We start from the raw sequence: 17,471 nt of genomic DNA, 5'->3' as shown, positions 1-17,471 counted from the left end.
CCTTTGACCCTTACAGTATGACAAACTTGTTAAAGTGATATTTTGAAGACACCTGACTACGCTGTGTGCACCTACTTTGCCATAAACCAGCTTGAGACATGCTCTTCCTGAAATCATGTCCGCCAGCGGGGGAAAAAAACAATAGAAAGTCCATGTTTGCATGTTTGTCGTTTTGCAGACATTTCCAACAGAAAACTGACAGGTTTATTTTTTTTAACTTGTGGGTTCACAGGAGCTGCTGGTAAACTCCTCTCTAGTGACTGAGGATTTTGAACCACCAGAGTCACGAAAAAACATTTGAATTTACTGGTGGAATCAGTAGCGGATCATCAACAACAACAACAACAAAGCAACACAAACTTCGGTTTCCAGTCTAACAACTTAACCAACAGCAGCACGGAAACAGTAGAAAGAGACATTGTGGAATAAAACAAGCGTAAAATTGTATTAGATGAGCCTTTTGTTGAGTGGACGAGTTTGTTTTTCAATGCATTAGCCATGTTTTCAGTGAGAGAGTGTACTTTATTTATACAACAATCCTTTTGGTGATCTAAAGTGCTTTACAACAATTAAATAAATACAGAGGAAACAAATAAGAGTAAAGAGGTAAAGGTTAAAAACAGCAAAACAATAAAATAGCGCAAAATAAAATAAGATAGAATAAGAAAAAAGATAAAAAAATAGATGATCCATGTATCAGGCTGGTTCTTGGCACAGGGGGCAAGCTGAAATGATCTGAGCGCAGTCAGCACCGACTATATGTCAACACCTCATCCAACAAAATCTGAAGAAAAACCTTTAACTCTTCCTTCACTATAAAGTTGTTCAAACACTAAAAGCACATTTCAGTATAAAGCGCTTATGATTATCTCACGGCCTCCAAAATGTGTCAATACCTCATTAATGGACTTTTAAACTTTAAAGTGAATTACAGACGTGTTGCATTACACTGCATTAGTTTAAGTTAAGTGTAAATTGGCAGCTGAGTGTTAATATAAATAAATAATCACCGTGCTGACACATCCGTCTGACCCCGGCTTGTGGCAGTCGGTGAGTAGGGAGTAAAGCCAACTAAAATTCTGTGTGCGCTTGGCTGCACTCACTCACTCACTCACTCACACACGCAGTTAATAGAGTGAATGCTGAAACGCAGAGTCGGAAGCAGACAACAACCCGTTGCTGCGTAATCCCAGCCGCGGCATCTGAGGCCGCGCTCGGAGCACATGGTCACCCGCTCTTTCCGCGCGCCCCCACCTCCTGTGTGCCGTCATACAGGCAGACGCTCTTTGAAGAGTATTTGAACTCACTTCAAAAGAGAAGAAAGAGATTCTTTGAGCGCCTGTGTTTAGCTGCTGCCCACCACCACACTCATCATCACACACACACACACACACACACACACACACAGAAAGTGCATATATATGCATATATATATACACACACACACACACACCTCCCTCATATCCTGACTCTGCAACTGCCATCCCAGTAAACACGTGTGCCACCGCACACCCCGCAGAACGAATCGTACCAGTAAGACGCTGCTTTATCCCGCTCTGTTTAACCAAAGGAGCAGATAGAACAATCAATGCAAGCATGGATTTAGGCAAAGCCTTCAGGGAGACAGAGGGGAGGCTTTCCATCGAGTCGGTTGTAACTGTGTGTGATTCTAGGCCAGGAATTAAGGCTGCGATTACACAGACCTGCTGAGATCCACCACATTATGATCAAAGCAGAGAGAGAGAAGCAGCAGGAGCTCGACGCCACTGAACGAACAAACTGTAGATATTTCAAAACAGCACTTAAATCATGTTTGTGGGCATTTACTGGGAAAATATGACATTACTCCTATTTACTGGTATCTTGTTATCAACCTTCCAGTTTTCATTTAACAAAAATATGCAAATCTAAATCATGTTTAAAAGATGAATATGTATTTAATTTGAAGGTTATTTTTTGTTGCTCAACCCTTTAACACAGAGCATGTCAAACATGACACGTTTGCACACTTTGCATTACCGTAATTATGCGACGGAAACATTTCTGAAAAGCTGCACAATTGAAAGTCCCAATCAACATGGTTATTACGGTAATTTCACTCATGCCATTGCAGGAAGCTGGCGAATCAGTGTCTTTATCACCAGAGAGGAGAGTGTTGGAATTTCCATTTTTTGGCTTGTTTTTGGACATTTAAACAAAGACTCAAACAAACTGGTATTTTAAATATGTGTTGTACGGTTCAAATTTCAAATTTAATACACATTGTACAACTACAATGTTTTTTCCAAATAAAACCTTTAGTTTTTCTTCATTTTAAATAGTTTTTAATACACTTTTAATACACGTTTACAATTGAATATGCAGACATTGAAAGTTAATCTGGGAAAATGGACAAAAGCACTTACTCACAGGATATTTTCTGGCCCTTTTAATGTTAAAATAAGCAGGCTTGCTGTAAAAGAGCTAATCTGGCATTTATATCATCGACAAGTCTAAGATCTCAAAAAGCAGAAGTCCATACAATTAGGTCAATAGGGAAAAAAGGATGAGTGTCACACAGGTTTGCTTACAAACTGTATGACCTATACCAGAGTGAACCCTAACCCTAACCTCTGGACCACTACCAACGCTTGGGTTGGGCCAAACCTCGATGTGAAACCCGTGGTAAGTAAGCCATAGAGTTTTGCAAACTACTTTCCCTCAAAATGTCATAGATTTGATTACATATGGGCAAAATATTCTTATATATTGACTTTATGCCTCATCTCCGTGCAACTTAACCTGTTATATGATCCCAGCACAAGGTCACCGACCTATTTCAGTATCACTCCACACAAATACACACACAAACATTAAATAGGAATTGACGGATTGAACCGACCCGTTTATGTTCGCGCGCCGCGCGCATGTGTGTGTGTGCGCTGCCTGTGCCTTGTCCATTGTTGAGCCGTAAATAGGCGCCGACTGTGACAGGAAGTTGGGATTACAATACTCCCCATGAGCCCCGTGTTTATTTTCTACCTCTTTCGTCAGCAGCGACTGCTACACACACACACACACACACATACATCCCAGCCAGTTCCTCCACTACACACATATACACCAGCTGCTCACACTCAGGTGTGTGTGTGTGTGTACACATTTGCACATGCGAGGGTGCTTTGTGAAGAAGCCGAGTCTGATGAGTGTTCACTCTCTCAAAAAGGAAATAAAGCGTGTTTGTGTAGGGATGTGAGCTGGAGGTATGGTTAGGAAACATGTCACATGCTCTGTGTGTGTGTGTGTGTGTGTTTATGTGGTGGGATAGGGGCTGGTTTATATATGTGCGAGTGTGTGAAGAGGAGAATCTGGTCAGGGTCCGATTAGGCCGGTCACATGCTTTGTGGGTGCGAGTATGTACTCCGGCACAATCTGGCGTGTGTGCAAATGTGTGCGCAGCTCGTGTGCATCGCTCACTTGTGAAACATAAAGGCCTCATTCAGTCAGGGACAATGACTTCACACACACAGGGCTGGCGTACACACTGAACACATACACGGTTACAAGATAGAGACAATGGGAAGTCAATGCACATGACGAGTGTGCGCTGAACACAGTCATACAGTGGTACTGTCCCTGGCTGCTCCCTCTGCACTTTCTCTTCAGTACTGGCTCCTTCCACACAATACTTTACTACAGAGAGAGAGAGAGAGAGAGAGAGGCCTTCTGGCCCACAAACAGGCCCAGCCAGCTAGGTGAGTATCACTCCTGCATATGCAGCACTATTTCCTACTGCATGTATTGTGGATGTGGTGTCAATGAGGTGACTTCTAAATATACATCACATTTTAGTTACTGCAGCAGTTCGAAAATAGCTGCAGTACTTCAGGGCAAGAATGTAAAAAGTGGCATTTTATATTACACATAATTAGTAAGGCTGTGTATTGGTAAGAATCTAATGATATAATACACATCCTGATACGGGAGGGGGTGATATAACATGATATATTGTGGTGTATTGGAATATAAAGAATATAAAGGAAGGAAAGTAGTGTGTAATATAAATATAAACAAATGTCTGTCACATTCAAACCACACAATGTTGATTAAGCCCATGAGCTCCACACAACTCCCCGTGTTTCTCAGTCTGGCAGTATTTTGTTCTCATGACTAGATTTTACTTTATTTTGAGACACATGGAGGCAGCAGCAACATTGTGCCAGTAAATGTGCCTTCAAACTGTTTCGAGTATAATTGAAAACACCAAAATACACCTCGACACCGCCTATCCCTGCGCTGCTGATGTATACACACACACAAACGCTCCCTCAGTCAGGTCTGATAGTACTGCTTGACGGAGCCTGTTTTCAGATGAAGGCAAGTAGTTTAGCGCCGTTATGCTGCTATATCTAAGTGTAGCAACAGCATTAACACGTCAGATGCACGTTCTTGTGTAATGTTAGCGTGCACTTTTTTTCTTTAAATGTACAGTGTCAACATTCGCAGGAGTTGTGTGGAACTCTTATTCTTTTTTTATGTGTTTTTCCTGCAGTGGCAATCTTCCAGCTGTGGCAGCCCATCACAGCAACAAATAAAAGCGGCAAATGAAGCGAGCACTCCAAACATGTGCGCTACAAGCACGCCTTTGTACAATGGCGCATTTGTGCATGTGAATGTGCACATGTGTTGTATTTCTAATCTTTGCCAGCTGTGCGTGGCAGTCCCCCCTGACCTCTGACCGCCACGGTGGGGCCAATGTGGGCTGCTGACTGCGAGGACAAGAGGGGCCTGGAGGTCTCTAGGAGCTGGGACCTCTTAGCATGATTACACTCATTAAGCCATGGACTCTGCAGTGACTGACTGGCAGCAGGCTTCATTTCCCGTACGCTCCTTTGTCGATCAGCGCGAGTCTCATTTATGGGAACAAGCTGCTAGAACAGAGTAACAGAGGAGAGGTTTTACTTCCTTGTCCTCCAACATGATCCCTCATTATGAAAATACAACTGAGAGTTTAATACCTATTATGCTTGGTGGGTGACTGGAAATAGTAAAAATCCCAAAAATGTGAACCTTGAGAGTCAATATAGCAAGGCTATTCAACTTAAGGCCCGGGAGCCAGATCGGGCCCTTCAAGCAATTTGGACCGGCCCACGGCCCATTACTCCATAAATAATGAATGTATTATTAAAAAGCCAATAAAACCGTACCTACGCCTATTTCTGGCACTTTGTGATACTTTGCGTCCCTTTTTGGCAAATACTACTACAGTAGTATTGTAGGCAGTCTATGTATGTACCAGCATATTTTGCACTAAGAGCCAATTGTAGCAGTTGTACCTGTGTCTTGTTAGTACTGTTACTTATATTTCTGCAAAAATAGCCTTTTGTGGCCATCGCACCTTAATATTGTTTATATTGTTACTTCTAATTTTATAAGAGCCAATTGTGACTGTTATACCCAAATGTTTGTTGGTACTGTAACTGTAAACTTTTTGCACTATACGCAAATTGTATTGTACCTGAATGTTGGTGGTTTTGTTACTTACCTTTTTAGCACAAAACTAGCAGCTATTTGAATAAATAAGTGCGAAATAATCTATAACATTTTGTATCTATTTGTATGTACATGCAACACAAAACAGTAGTACAGGGGTTGACCGGCCCACTGGCTGGACAGCCTTCCGAAAAGCTGGCCCTCCGGAAATTTTAGTTGAATAGCCCTGCTATATAGCCATAAAATGAATGTCTTTCCTGCACACAAACCTGCACATGCCTGCATGCACAGTGTGAGAGTAATCCTCTCAACAAGAGTGGGAATTTCACAGTGGACGTGGGAGTGGGAGGCCAAGATGACGCATGGACCAAGGCTGTGCCCCCTAAAAGGAAATCCAACACGTCCACACACACACACACACAGACACACACACACAATACAGTGGTCCTGAAGGGGAATTTCCAACATGTGCATGGCAGACAGGAAATAATAAGATTGCGGGAGCTAAAATAATGATTACAAAGGCAACGTGATAAAAGAAACACTTCAAAACAGACCTGCCTTTTCAAGTGTGGGTTAGCATGTGTGCTAATTGCAACATGCTGACTGTGGTCGCCCATTATTAGCAGACTCCAGGCTTTCTCCATATGAGGGACGCAAGGTGCCCTGAAATCCAACAGTTTGCTCCATATGGAGAATGTTACCGTGCACATCTGTGTTTGCGTGGCGCTTTGATAACTTCATTTATCTTTCGTGTCATTAATCCTCTGACCACATTACTATTCATGTGCGTCTTGAGAGGCCTCATTTCTAGTGCTTCTTGCAGAGTCAGGGCTGACGGCAGCTCTGGTGTCAAATCAGGTGACAACATGGGACACACGGGTGTGTGTGTGTGTGTGTGTGTGTGTGTGAGACTGTTCTTTTGTTGACTGTCCTCCTTGTCCTTATTCTGAGGTGACTCGATTTATAGACGAGGAGTGAGACACCTGGGTTGCAGGAGGATGGATGAGAACACAGGAGTTTCCCCTCTGAAACCTGTTGATAATCAGGCTGTAAAGCTGGTCCATCAGAGGGCACTAAGACCCACTATATATAAGCACTTAGTGCAGCCTAAGCCCCAAATCTGTTACAGCTCCAGAAGATGGACATGCTATAAATACACAGCCTAACCACAAGTATACCCATCCACATTCTTTTTCTCTCTAATTCAGAAATTCTAAATCCGGACTCCAAGTCTGAATGTGTGTGTGTGTGTGTGTACATCTCATGTAGGCAAACATTAGTCATCCATGTTAATTCCCTCTGTCCCAATCGAGTCCCTTCTGTAACAGACGCTATCTTAATCTGACCAGTGTAAAAGAATCCACATAAGCCATTCCATCCCTAAATTAAGCAATCCAATGCATTTCCTTCTATTAATGGCCTCTAAGACTTTTTCATGGGCTTTTCCTGAAGTGCTCAGAATGAATGTGTTTACAAGTGTAAACAGAAATTGGGTACACAAGACACAGTGTATGGGAAAAGCGTATTGTGATGTCCATAATATTGAACTTAAACGCTGAAATATACTAGATTACATTTGGTGTGTGTGTGACCAATTAACAATGAGCAATGGGGATTGAGTACCTTGCTCAGTTGTACCTCAGCCCTTGACCTGATGGGGACTCGAACTAACAACCCTTACGTCACAAGCAAGTACAAGTATTGTTTCTGCTGCAACGTCATAATGATACATAATGAATGAAAAACAACAACATCCACATTTCGATGGATCCCTATAAAGGCCACATTATACTTCTCAGACTGCATAACCACGGAGACCCCTCGAGCCTTCATAGTTCTCTGTTGCGGTGCCGGATACGCACTGCAACTTTCCGCCCGATCAGTAGGGGTCGCTACGCAAGGTTGTTGTGCTTCTTGTGACAGTGAGCAATGGCGTCCGAGGGAAAGAAAGAGCGTCTCACATGAAATAAATATTTTCTGTGTCCCGGAACGCAGTTTTAAGATAATTTGAGGCGAGAAATTGGCCATTTAGAGTCTAAACATGTGGTTTTTGTTTGGCGGCGGCGATGCTATCATCTGTGATCAGCTCCGCCTCTGTGGACGCTCGGTACAGAGCAGCGTTAGCTCGGCCTGTCCTGAGGACCAATCGCAGCCCTTGCCGTCTCCATTGTCCCTTGACGGAGTGACGGACACTTAAAAAATATTTTGTGCAGCCGGAGACGCCGCAGAGGTTCTCCGACAGGCTCCCCGGTGACTTCGAGGGGTCTCCGTACCACTTTACGGAGAAATATACATTGGGCTTAAGTCTCATTTTACTGTTGTTCTCTTGGCCACCATGAAAACTTGATTTACAGCATAAAGAAACAAATGAAATGAATAGTGTTCAGTATCCAGCATGTATCTGTGTCCTTACTGGAGTCTTGTTTCTGCTGCGTCTTTATGACAGTGACCAAACAGCAACAGCTACATACAGTGTGTCTTAAATGTCTTCTTATGTAAAACTACATGATAAAAAAAAACAACCATCTCATTAAGAGAGTGGCTTTTTTTCCCCCCTATTTTGTTTATTTCAATAACCCAACTATGTTATTAGACTAGATTAGGAAGGTGTACACATCGGCATATCCACACATGCTTGGGTCACAACCTAAACTATGCCAAACCACTGCAGTAAAGTCCTAATGAGCAAAGCTGACTTAACTATAAGCCGTATTGTATAACCAGCTGTTTGCGTGTCTTTTGCAACTGTACTTGGAGCATAAATGTAGCTCAACTGGTTCAGGTAAACACCATGTGAAGGCATGCGTCCAGAGGTCAGTCTTACAACAGTATTATAGACTTGGTTAAGTGCTATTAGTGCCCGGGCAGGTGAAACTGGGCCAGGCAGTCAGAGCTATGGGCTGTGTGAGTCTGAATGAAAAGATTCCAGCAGGTCAGTGCTGTAACTGGAATCAGCTGCCAGGGTCACAGGTGGTGTTCTCAGTCTGGATTACAGACTGAATTTTTACAATGCCAGCAGACTCAGGGGCGTTTGTGTGGGTTTTAAGAGTCATAACCTCATTTGCTAAACATTTTTTTACCAGCACTTGTTTAATAACTACATGATCTGATCATTCAACTTATTTGTGCACATTGAGATTGTGAAGTGCTTGGTGAATGAAAATAGTTTTTAGAGTGGCATTTAGAACCCTAAGTGTGAGCTGGAATATTCATAGATGCCGATAGGATTTCTGCTGCTGCTGCACAAAATCTTTTTATCTGTCGTTTCATATTCACTGACCTACAGTGCAGGTCATATCCATCAAAAATACCTTTTCAATTTGTTGTTTCCCATTGGTTCTGTATACCAATGTACAGTCAACATCAAATATATGAGCATAAAGGGCTGAACGCACTGTATTATATAAATAAAAAGTCTTAAGTCTGCCTCCTTCACAGCCAGGCTCAGGGATTCCACTAACATTCCTGCCAACGACAAACATTATTTTCTGAATCTTTTGTTGTAAAAGAGATCTATTTTCCAAAATAGAATTGAGAACATTCACAAGAACAGATTCAACAAAACAGAAACAATACAACTGCACAGTAAGAGGAAACTCCCCTGCTGTTCTTCTCGACTCGTCTCGAAAAGGAGCAAATCCGTCCCTGTCATTGAGACAGTAGTGTGTGTAGAGTAGACAAGTGCATAACTCAAAGTCACAAGAGCAGGACTAAATAACTACGTTTGAATATCTCACCTCAGTGCCCTGCTCAGTTTATCGTAGTTCATTTGGGGTTTACACTTCCTGGCCCCCCACAGTCGGGCCACCTCATCTGGGTCCTTGATGACGAATTCGCCGTAGTCCCCCTGCCAGGCGATGACATCGTGATACTCCTCTTTCCTGAGCAGCTCCAAAATGAAGTGCCACAGCTGGATCTGCCTGGATCCAGGACTCGATTCAGGCTTGTAAGCCCATTCTGGGAAAGCAAACCCTGAAACAGAGAGAGTGGAAGGTTGGTGTGGGGCAAGAGGACTCTGTCAGGAACAGTGAATAGAGAACATGGAGAGAGCACAGGTCATATTTATATAATGAGAAAAGCACCGCTTTGAAGGAACATTTAAATTGATGCAAGTCATTTTGCCTGATAGAGAAAATCCATATTATAGAAAAATGTTTTAAAGCCAAATTAAATCCAAAGGTATAAATGCACTCAGGCGTCAGTAGTTGTTCTGCAATGCCAAATATAGATCACATACAGTACATTACACATTGGCCAGTGTCTGAACTTTTTTTGTGAGTTTTTGGACAGTCTGACACAGAGGAGTGTGAGAGAAAAAGTACAGGAAAAGGTAAGCGAATGAGGTAATGGATCTCAAACAATGGTGAGAGAGGCAGCGTACTGGAGTATGCCCTGACCTGCAAATTGAATTGTCTTCTTGACCTTACAAGACCATCTGGGTGACAGAAAACCCCTTACAGCTCATTGACATAATGTTTCCTGAAAGGTACTGAAATTAAAACGAATCTGTGAGAAAAGCAGAAATCCCCCCTTTTTCTAGAAATCCTCTATAACAGCCAGGATTGTGAAATGATTGGTTCCTGTTTAAAATGATGAATAATGTTAGATGTTCATGTGACCACGGTTTTTAATATTAGGAGAAAAGCTGTAGCTATAACTCCGAGGAACTCCGATGTCAAACTGAGCAGAATGATGGCCCAAATGGTGAAAAACTTTATAACTGATATAGGCTGACCTGCAATGATACCACATCATCCAGTTGCACCATACTAAACTTCCTTAAAGCTCACATAGAGTGGTCCTGTTGCACATATATGTTAGTTATGGAGGTCTACTTACATACATTAACTTGTTTTTATGGTCGAAAACCTCCTAGTTGCTGTAAACGAGCCGATAGAAATCTCTCTTTTCTGACGCTGTTCCTCAGCCGCGATATTTCAGACTGAACTCTCACACCCAGAAGACAGAGTGTGTTGTGATTGGCCAATACCCGGAAGTGACAGCACACCCGCTCTCAGAAGCGCAGCTCCCCCCTCTGGAACAGTGGATGCACTTCTACCGATGTTTAATAATCGCTTCTTCACGACTTCCCGCCGCAGTCCCTTTTATGATTTTGACCCGGAGTCAGACCCAGAGTCAGAAAACCCTGTCGCTCATGAAACACCTCCACAACGGACGTTATTATTCTTCTGCGGTTCAATGTACGCGACCGGATGTACCCGGACTAGTGCCCAGACTAGTGCCCGGACTAGTGCCCGGAGCAGGAGGATCTGCTGTTCAGGAGAACCGCTGTTTACGTAACCAGACCGGGTTTATCAGAGATCTCGCTGAGCCCGAGATTACAATAAAACACAGCGTTCTCAGCAGTGGCTGAACTGTTTGTTTCGAAACGTCAGGGCTCCGTAAACAAGGCAATGACGCAGATACACAATAAACAACAGCGTTAATTGGAACTTCCGGTCTAGGTCGGCTTTAACGAAAGTGGGCTCAGTGGAAGAGGGAAAGATTGAATAAACCCACATGGAGTTTGTTAAAATGCAAAACAAAAAATGAGAAGGAAAACTGTGTGATTTTTGTTGCTTAGGAGAGTAAGTAGGGGGACAAAAAAAGAGAAAATTAACAACAACCCCAGTGTGAGACATGGAGGAGGCTCACTTATGTTGTGGTGTTCATTCTCTGCATCTGTTGCACAGAGCCTTGAATCTGTGCAGAGCGCAAAGAAAAGTCAGTGGTGAAACATCTTGAGAGTCGGGGAGAACTCCGTTTCAGGTTATTGTTTCGAAATATAGAATCATATCAACTAACAAACTGCCTTAACCGCCTCACTATAGTAGGCGCTCGTAGGAAACACAAATGCACACTGAAATAAGTTGTAATGTCAGTGGGCTTCATGGAACAGTCAGGCCTTTCCACCTCTCCTCCACCTCTTTCCTCTCACACAGTCACTCTTTCCGATGACCGGAGGAAAACAACATGACCAGTCATCTCTCCTGTCTATCCCTCCATCTCTCTCCACCCACAGCAGAGTATGAGACGCGGACTGAGACAGTGGGCGTGGGTATATGACTGTCTGCATGAGCATGTGTGCGCCCAAATGTACAAGGTTGAAAGCGTTTACGTGTCAGTGCGCATGTTTGAAAATGTTTGTGCGAGTCTCCCACTAACATTCTGTTGCCTGGGTGGTCAAGATTTGACACGACAAACAGAATATAACGGTGTAATAATCAGTCAGATTTAGCATTGCACTGGATTTTTATTCCTCACACAAGTGAGTAGGCTGAGTCTCCAAAGAAAATGGCACTCGTCCTGCTTGAATGTCACCGTACAAGACATTAAGCCACTTCTGCTAAAAATATTTTTATATCTGCAGAAGTTTGGTGCAAACAATGTAAGACACCAAATCATACTGTTTAACCTCAAACTGAAAATACCCGTTTTAATTCAATTCACATGGATTTGTTGTTCACAGTACATTGGCCCAATTAATAAGACCGTCGTGATGTTGTATTGGATTCCAATTTGTGCGACTGATGTCCACACACGGACAAATAATATTGGGAACACTTAAAACAATAGAGGCTAGGGCGGAAACATTAACTAAATTAATCAGTTAGTAAATGACTAAATTAATTGTCAACTACTATCGAAATCGATATCAAAGTTTCCAGGCTTGAAAAACACAGACATCAACATTTTCTGACCTTATATGAATTACTATAATAATCGAAATATTAATCAATGATGAAAATAATCGTTAGTTGCAGCCCTAGTAAAGGCTAAACTTAAAGGTGCCATATGTAAGAATGTGGCCAAAAACGGTTACTTCATAATTCAAAATACAGAGGTCTTTTAGGTTTAATTTTTTGACGTAACTGGCAACCCGTGGTTGCTCGGCAGCTGAGACTCCACTGACTGCAATGATTGGTAGACGGCGGTAGGTGGCGCCACATGCCAAAACATGATTTCAAAACATAAACATGATTTGCAGTCTGAAAAATATATTTTTTAATGCAAATATTTTGTCTGTACTGTTGTTGTTGGTGAGTTCAGTTTGTTATATGAACATTATTCCTGAGTCTCTGTGACATATTAGGAGGATTTTATGATTTATTACATAATGCACCTTTAACTAAATAAAAACACCTCTGTGTCTCGGTCATAATCAGAAGTAATTTATTGTTAATTGTTATTGGCCATAAATTGCCTCAGCATCAGCTGATTTAGTTCAGAAACTTGAGAAGTGCTTGTAAGCTCATTAAAAGTAATTTTTTATCCTGAAAAAAATTAGAGTATTTAATTAAGTATTGAATATTTGGTTGAAGCATTTTTCTCATTTAGAATAAACGAGTGCACTACAGTGAGAAACACCAACGCTGCAGTTCAAATGCTTATTTAAGTGAAGCAAATTTTGTGTATCATTTGTTAATATTAAACGGTTTTATTTTATCAGACGGAGATAAAAGAAAACATACTGCCCCCATCATAAAAAACAACAACAACTCAAAGACAGTATCAGCCACTAGGCTATTTTTTTCTATTTTACTGGACAATTACAACCATTACAGCCTCCTTTTAGTGAACATAGAGAGGCCAGCATGAAGCCAGAGCCTACACAGCATTTAACAGCACAGCATACAAATGAAACAGATGAAATGAGATGAGCAGGAGTGGAGATTGGGAAACAAACGGGTCCAAATCATGAGATTAGGGATGTGCAGCCCTGTCAATGGATTTGCTGGATGACAGCCTGAGGCAGCGATAGATAGCCCTGATAATCCCTGCTGCACTAACGGGCTCTTACCATTTACTCACTGTTGCGTAACACTAAACATTGTTGATGGCACATCTGCCAGATATTGTATCTGTGAATCTGTAGACAAGTGTTGCTACGAGAGCCATTCATCAACGCGAGATTACCCTCGCTGTGGTCGCTTATACTTTGAAAGAGAGAGAGAGTCATCATCAACTTCTTGTTAATGTGTTAATGCAATCGTAGGCTACAAGCTATTTTCCTAACACCGTCTCTTGATGGATTTCCTCCACAGCAATGTTAAAAATTAACGCGACACGATCAATGAATCACTCAGCGGTTCCACCTACTCGGGGAAGATTTAGTGTAGAATGTGCAAAGAAGCCTACATGTTTTCCATCTCCAGTATCCAGAGAGGATATTCTCAGCGCTGAATATCATGCAGATAGCAGCTGGCGAGCAACAGTCAACAAACAAGCCAAGCTGTGCAGGCAACTTTACCACTTTACTGAAACTGCAGAGATTATTGTTTCTTTTCAAAAGCATCACGATGTGTGAAATGTCTACGGGTGTAAAAACAGCATTCACACATGTCGTCCGTGTTGTGCAATTTCTCAGACTTTCCAACGACCTAAAGGTAGCAGTTAGCATGCAAATTAAACCGTCATTTTATTTCCTCTTTCTCTTCCCACCCGACACCTCCCTCTTAATCTTTTTTTAAACACTCAAACAAACACGTCGTGAGTCGTGATCCGACCCAGAGTGAAGTGCAGCCACATCGGGACACACCAGGGGCTATCATAAACAAACTGGCCGGGCTGAGCGCGCTCCTGCAACAATAACACGTAAACCGCCCACATGAGTGCTCTCCTACTGCAGAGCACGACGCACTGTTTCCAGACACGGTGAACTGGTGGTGACTGTGTCAAAGCAAATGAGTCGTTTCAACTCGAGTCGAGAGGTGGTCAATCAAATCCCCCGATCTGTGTAATAAACGAGGAGTGCTGGCCAAATCTTAACCACTGATCCGGCACTGCCGCTGTCAAGCTCAGCTGCTACTCTGAGTTTGGTGTGTAACTGTCTGCGTGTATTAACATCCGTATTGAGTGATCTGATTTCAGAACAGATCTGAACGTTCCCATCTGTCCTGAATGCGTTCTTAAGAGTCAGCAACAGAAACACATGGCCACATTCCTCCGCATGCATGTACGCAATATCTGTCCCAAGGATGAAATAGAGACTGATGCGGACAACTTGTACAGTGCTTGTACATTCATTAATTTGCAGCCGCTGCCACAAAATGAACCATCATCGCAATATGATTTCTCTCTTTTATTCGTGTTACGTGTTTCTCCCTTCTATATGGTTCTCTTCATCTCTCACACACAGCAATCCTAGTGAGCTACTCATAAACATAATTCTTTCCCAAGCCCTTTACCTATCACTGCTATATGACTAAAGCCCAATTTATACTCCTGCGTAAAGTGCACTACGTAGGTTACTCAGAGTCCTCTGCGAGAGCCTGTCGAAGAGCCTCTGCGTCGTCTCCGGCTGCACGAAGTATTTTTTAAGTGTCCGTCGGAGACGGCAAGGGCTGCGATTGGTCCTCAGGACAGGCCGAGCTAACGCTGCTCTGTGCCGGCTCACAGTGAGCACCGAGCGTCCACAGAGGCGGAGCTGATCACCGCCGAAAACGTCGATGCCAAACTATAAATACGTCATATCTTAACACACACAGCACATGTTTAGACTGTAAATGGCTAATTTCTCGCCTCAAATTATCTTAAAACCGCGTTCCGTGACACAGAAAAGTGAGAAACGGCCACTGTTTCAACAACAACAGTCTTTCTCTCTCGGACGCCATTGCTCACTGTAGCCAAAAGCACAACAACCTCGCGTAGCGACCCCTACTGATCGGGCGGGCAATTGCAGTGCGTATCCGTCACCGCAACGGAGAAGTATGATATACAGTATATATATACATATATTTATACAAGTACACACACACACGTACACAAATGTGCATCAGTACAGTTGTTAATAACATCATTTTGTCATGTCATGACATCAGTGTGTATTTGGAGAAAAGCCAGCGACTCCAGATCCTATCATATGTGGTCACAGGAGATGTGTCGGGTGTGAACAGTCTTAGTTAAGGCTGTCTCTGCATGTGATTGGATCAGCGAGGACGGATGTGAATATCAGGTTTGAAGGGGACTAAATAAATAAGCAAGAGAAGTTCAAACAGATACTAAAAAAAACAACAACAACTCCACAGCTTTTAGGCGACTGTTTGTGCAGACAGCGACAGACTGCATGTGTCTCTGTAACGATGTATCTGCAATGATCTATTTGACTTTGGCATGGACCTCAGAGGACATTATACACACACACACACACGCACACGCACACACATACACACATCATATTTCAGAGTGAAACTGATATGCTGTAAAGGCTTGACCAGCAGGATGGCTGTGTGTGTGTGTGTGTGTGTGTGTGTGTGTGTGTGTAAAGGCAATAGGTCATTCATTCTACATTGATACTTTTGACTTGAGCTTTTTATGCATGTGCACCGTATGTGTGCCGTACACGCACATGTATACACACGACAGGGCGTTCAGCACTTAACGCATCAGTTTAACTGTCAAAACCTTGTCATCAAAGGGAATATATTGCATAGTTTGAGAACACAACAGCAGCTTTTGTGACTCTGTGTGTGTGTGCTGTGTGTTGTGTGTGTGTGTGTGTGCTGTGCTGTGCAGGGATTATGTTTAGAGGAATGTTGAGAACAAGAACAGGTGTCTTTGTCCTGAGTCCAACCCAAGCCGAGCTGTCCTGACTCAAACAGGATCACCTAACACAAGCCCACAACACACACACACACACACACACACACACACACACACACACACACTGATCTGTTTCATTAGCATTTTGGGACAATTTCATGATGATGTTTTTTGAGAATCTGCATGTGAGATCTGTGTGAAGCTCTGTGTCAGGATAAAGATGAGAGAGAGAGAGAGTCCACAGAGCATGACCTTAACCCCCGCCACCACACTTAACCTCTCTGACCTCGACTCTCCCTCTCTTTGGCTCCTTTTCCTTCCTTACCTCCCTTCCCTCCCCGGGGGAGACACCAGATAGCCATTACAGCATGCATGTTCAGGTCTCACACTCTTATAGACACACAGACAGACACACACACACACACACACACACAGCGTCTACATCAATAATGTAGGGACTTGTGTGGAGGGTTGACGATAGGGGTGCGCCTAATCTCTGCCCTGGGACACTAGAGAGAGTGCAAGTGCATCAAGAACTGTGTGTGTGTGTGTGTGTTGAGTTGAGTTGAGGGGCAGGTGGTAGAAAGGGATGCAAAGGGGGCAAAGAGGGGGGAGAGGGGGGGGGGAGTGTAAGAGAAGAAGGCAAGACGAGATGGGGTGAGCACTATAGGACAAGCGTAGAACAGAGAAAAGAAGTGGGAGAAAAAGAGATGAGGGAGGGAGAGCGGGGAAACAAGAGTGGGAAGGGAAAGAAAGAAAGAGACAATGGTAAGAGTGGGAGAGGAGAGAGGGGGTGGATGGACGGAGGGAAGGAAGGAGTAGGAGGAGGGGTGGGGTGGGGGTGGGATTAGGGGAGCGATGAGATCATAGCTCGTCTGGTAGTCTGTTGTCATCCAGGTCAGATTGCTTACTCCCCCTCCTCCTCCCGCCTCCTCCTTCCCACTCTCCCTCCTCTCGAGGAGCGCGGATGCCTCTTTTCCTCTGTGTGATCTCAGTGGCAGGCCCCTAGCAGACTTCTAACACTGCTGCTATTCCAGCAATGTGCCACCGCTCACCGGTCCAACAATAACCTCCACTCTCTTTCTCACACACACACACACACCACAGGAGAAACGGGGGGGTGTTGTCGGGGGGGGGGGGGGGGGTCTGGGAAGATGAAAGCAAATGACAGAGAAAAGAGTGAAAGAGAAAGGATAGAAAGAAGAAGAGACAAAAGACAGAAGACTCGAGAAGATACAAAGATGATGCCACCCTGTGAAGAAGTGAACATGAATGAGTTAAGGGCAACTTCTCCATCACTTCACACAGGCCTGAGAGTCGAGACAGACGCAATCATTTAATCAGCCAGTTATTACTTAAGGCCACATTATACTTCTCCGACTGCGTAACCACGGAGACCCCTCGAGCCTTCATGCTTCTCCGTCGTGGTGACGGATACGCACTGCAATTTCCCG

At 43.4% G+C, this 17,471-nt stretch overlaps 1 protein-coding gene across 1 annotated transcript in view; it reads right to left on the bottom strand.

The window, feature by feature from the left end:
• The window catches only part of erfl3 (Ets2 repressor factor like 3), a gene marked incomplete at its 3' end in the record, with an annotated part of 14,565 nt that extends 5,120 nt beyond the window's left edge, over positions 1-9,445 (bottom strand). Inside the window, exon 1 of the mRNA XM_083885834.1 lies at positions 9,213-9,445. Within this exon, the coding sequence (XP_083741960.1) occupies positions 9,213-9,244 (32 nt within the window). The 5' untranslated portion in view covers positions 9,245-9,445. The remainder of the gene's footprint in view (positions 1-9,212) is intronic.
• Between the last annotated feature and the right edge of the window lie 8,026 nt (positions 9,446-17,471).

The sequence above is a fragment of the Microchirus variegatus genome, assembly GCF_963457635.1.
Source record: "Microchirus variegatus genome assembly, chromosome: 1".
NCBI lineage: Eukaryota > Metazoa > Chordata > Actinopteri > Pleuronectiformes > Soleidae > Microchirus > Microchirus variegatus.
Note: the sequence above shows the minus strand (reverse complement) of the source record. Positions and strands in the feature narration are given on the sequence as shown.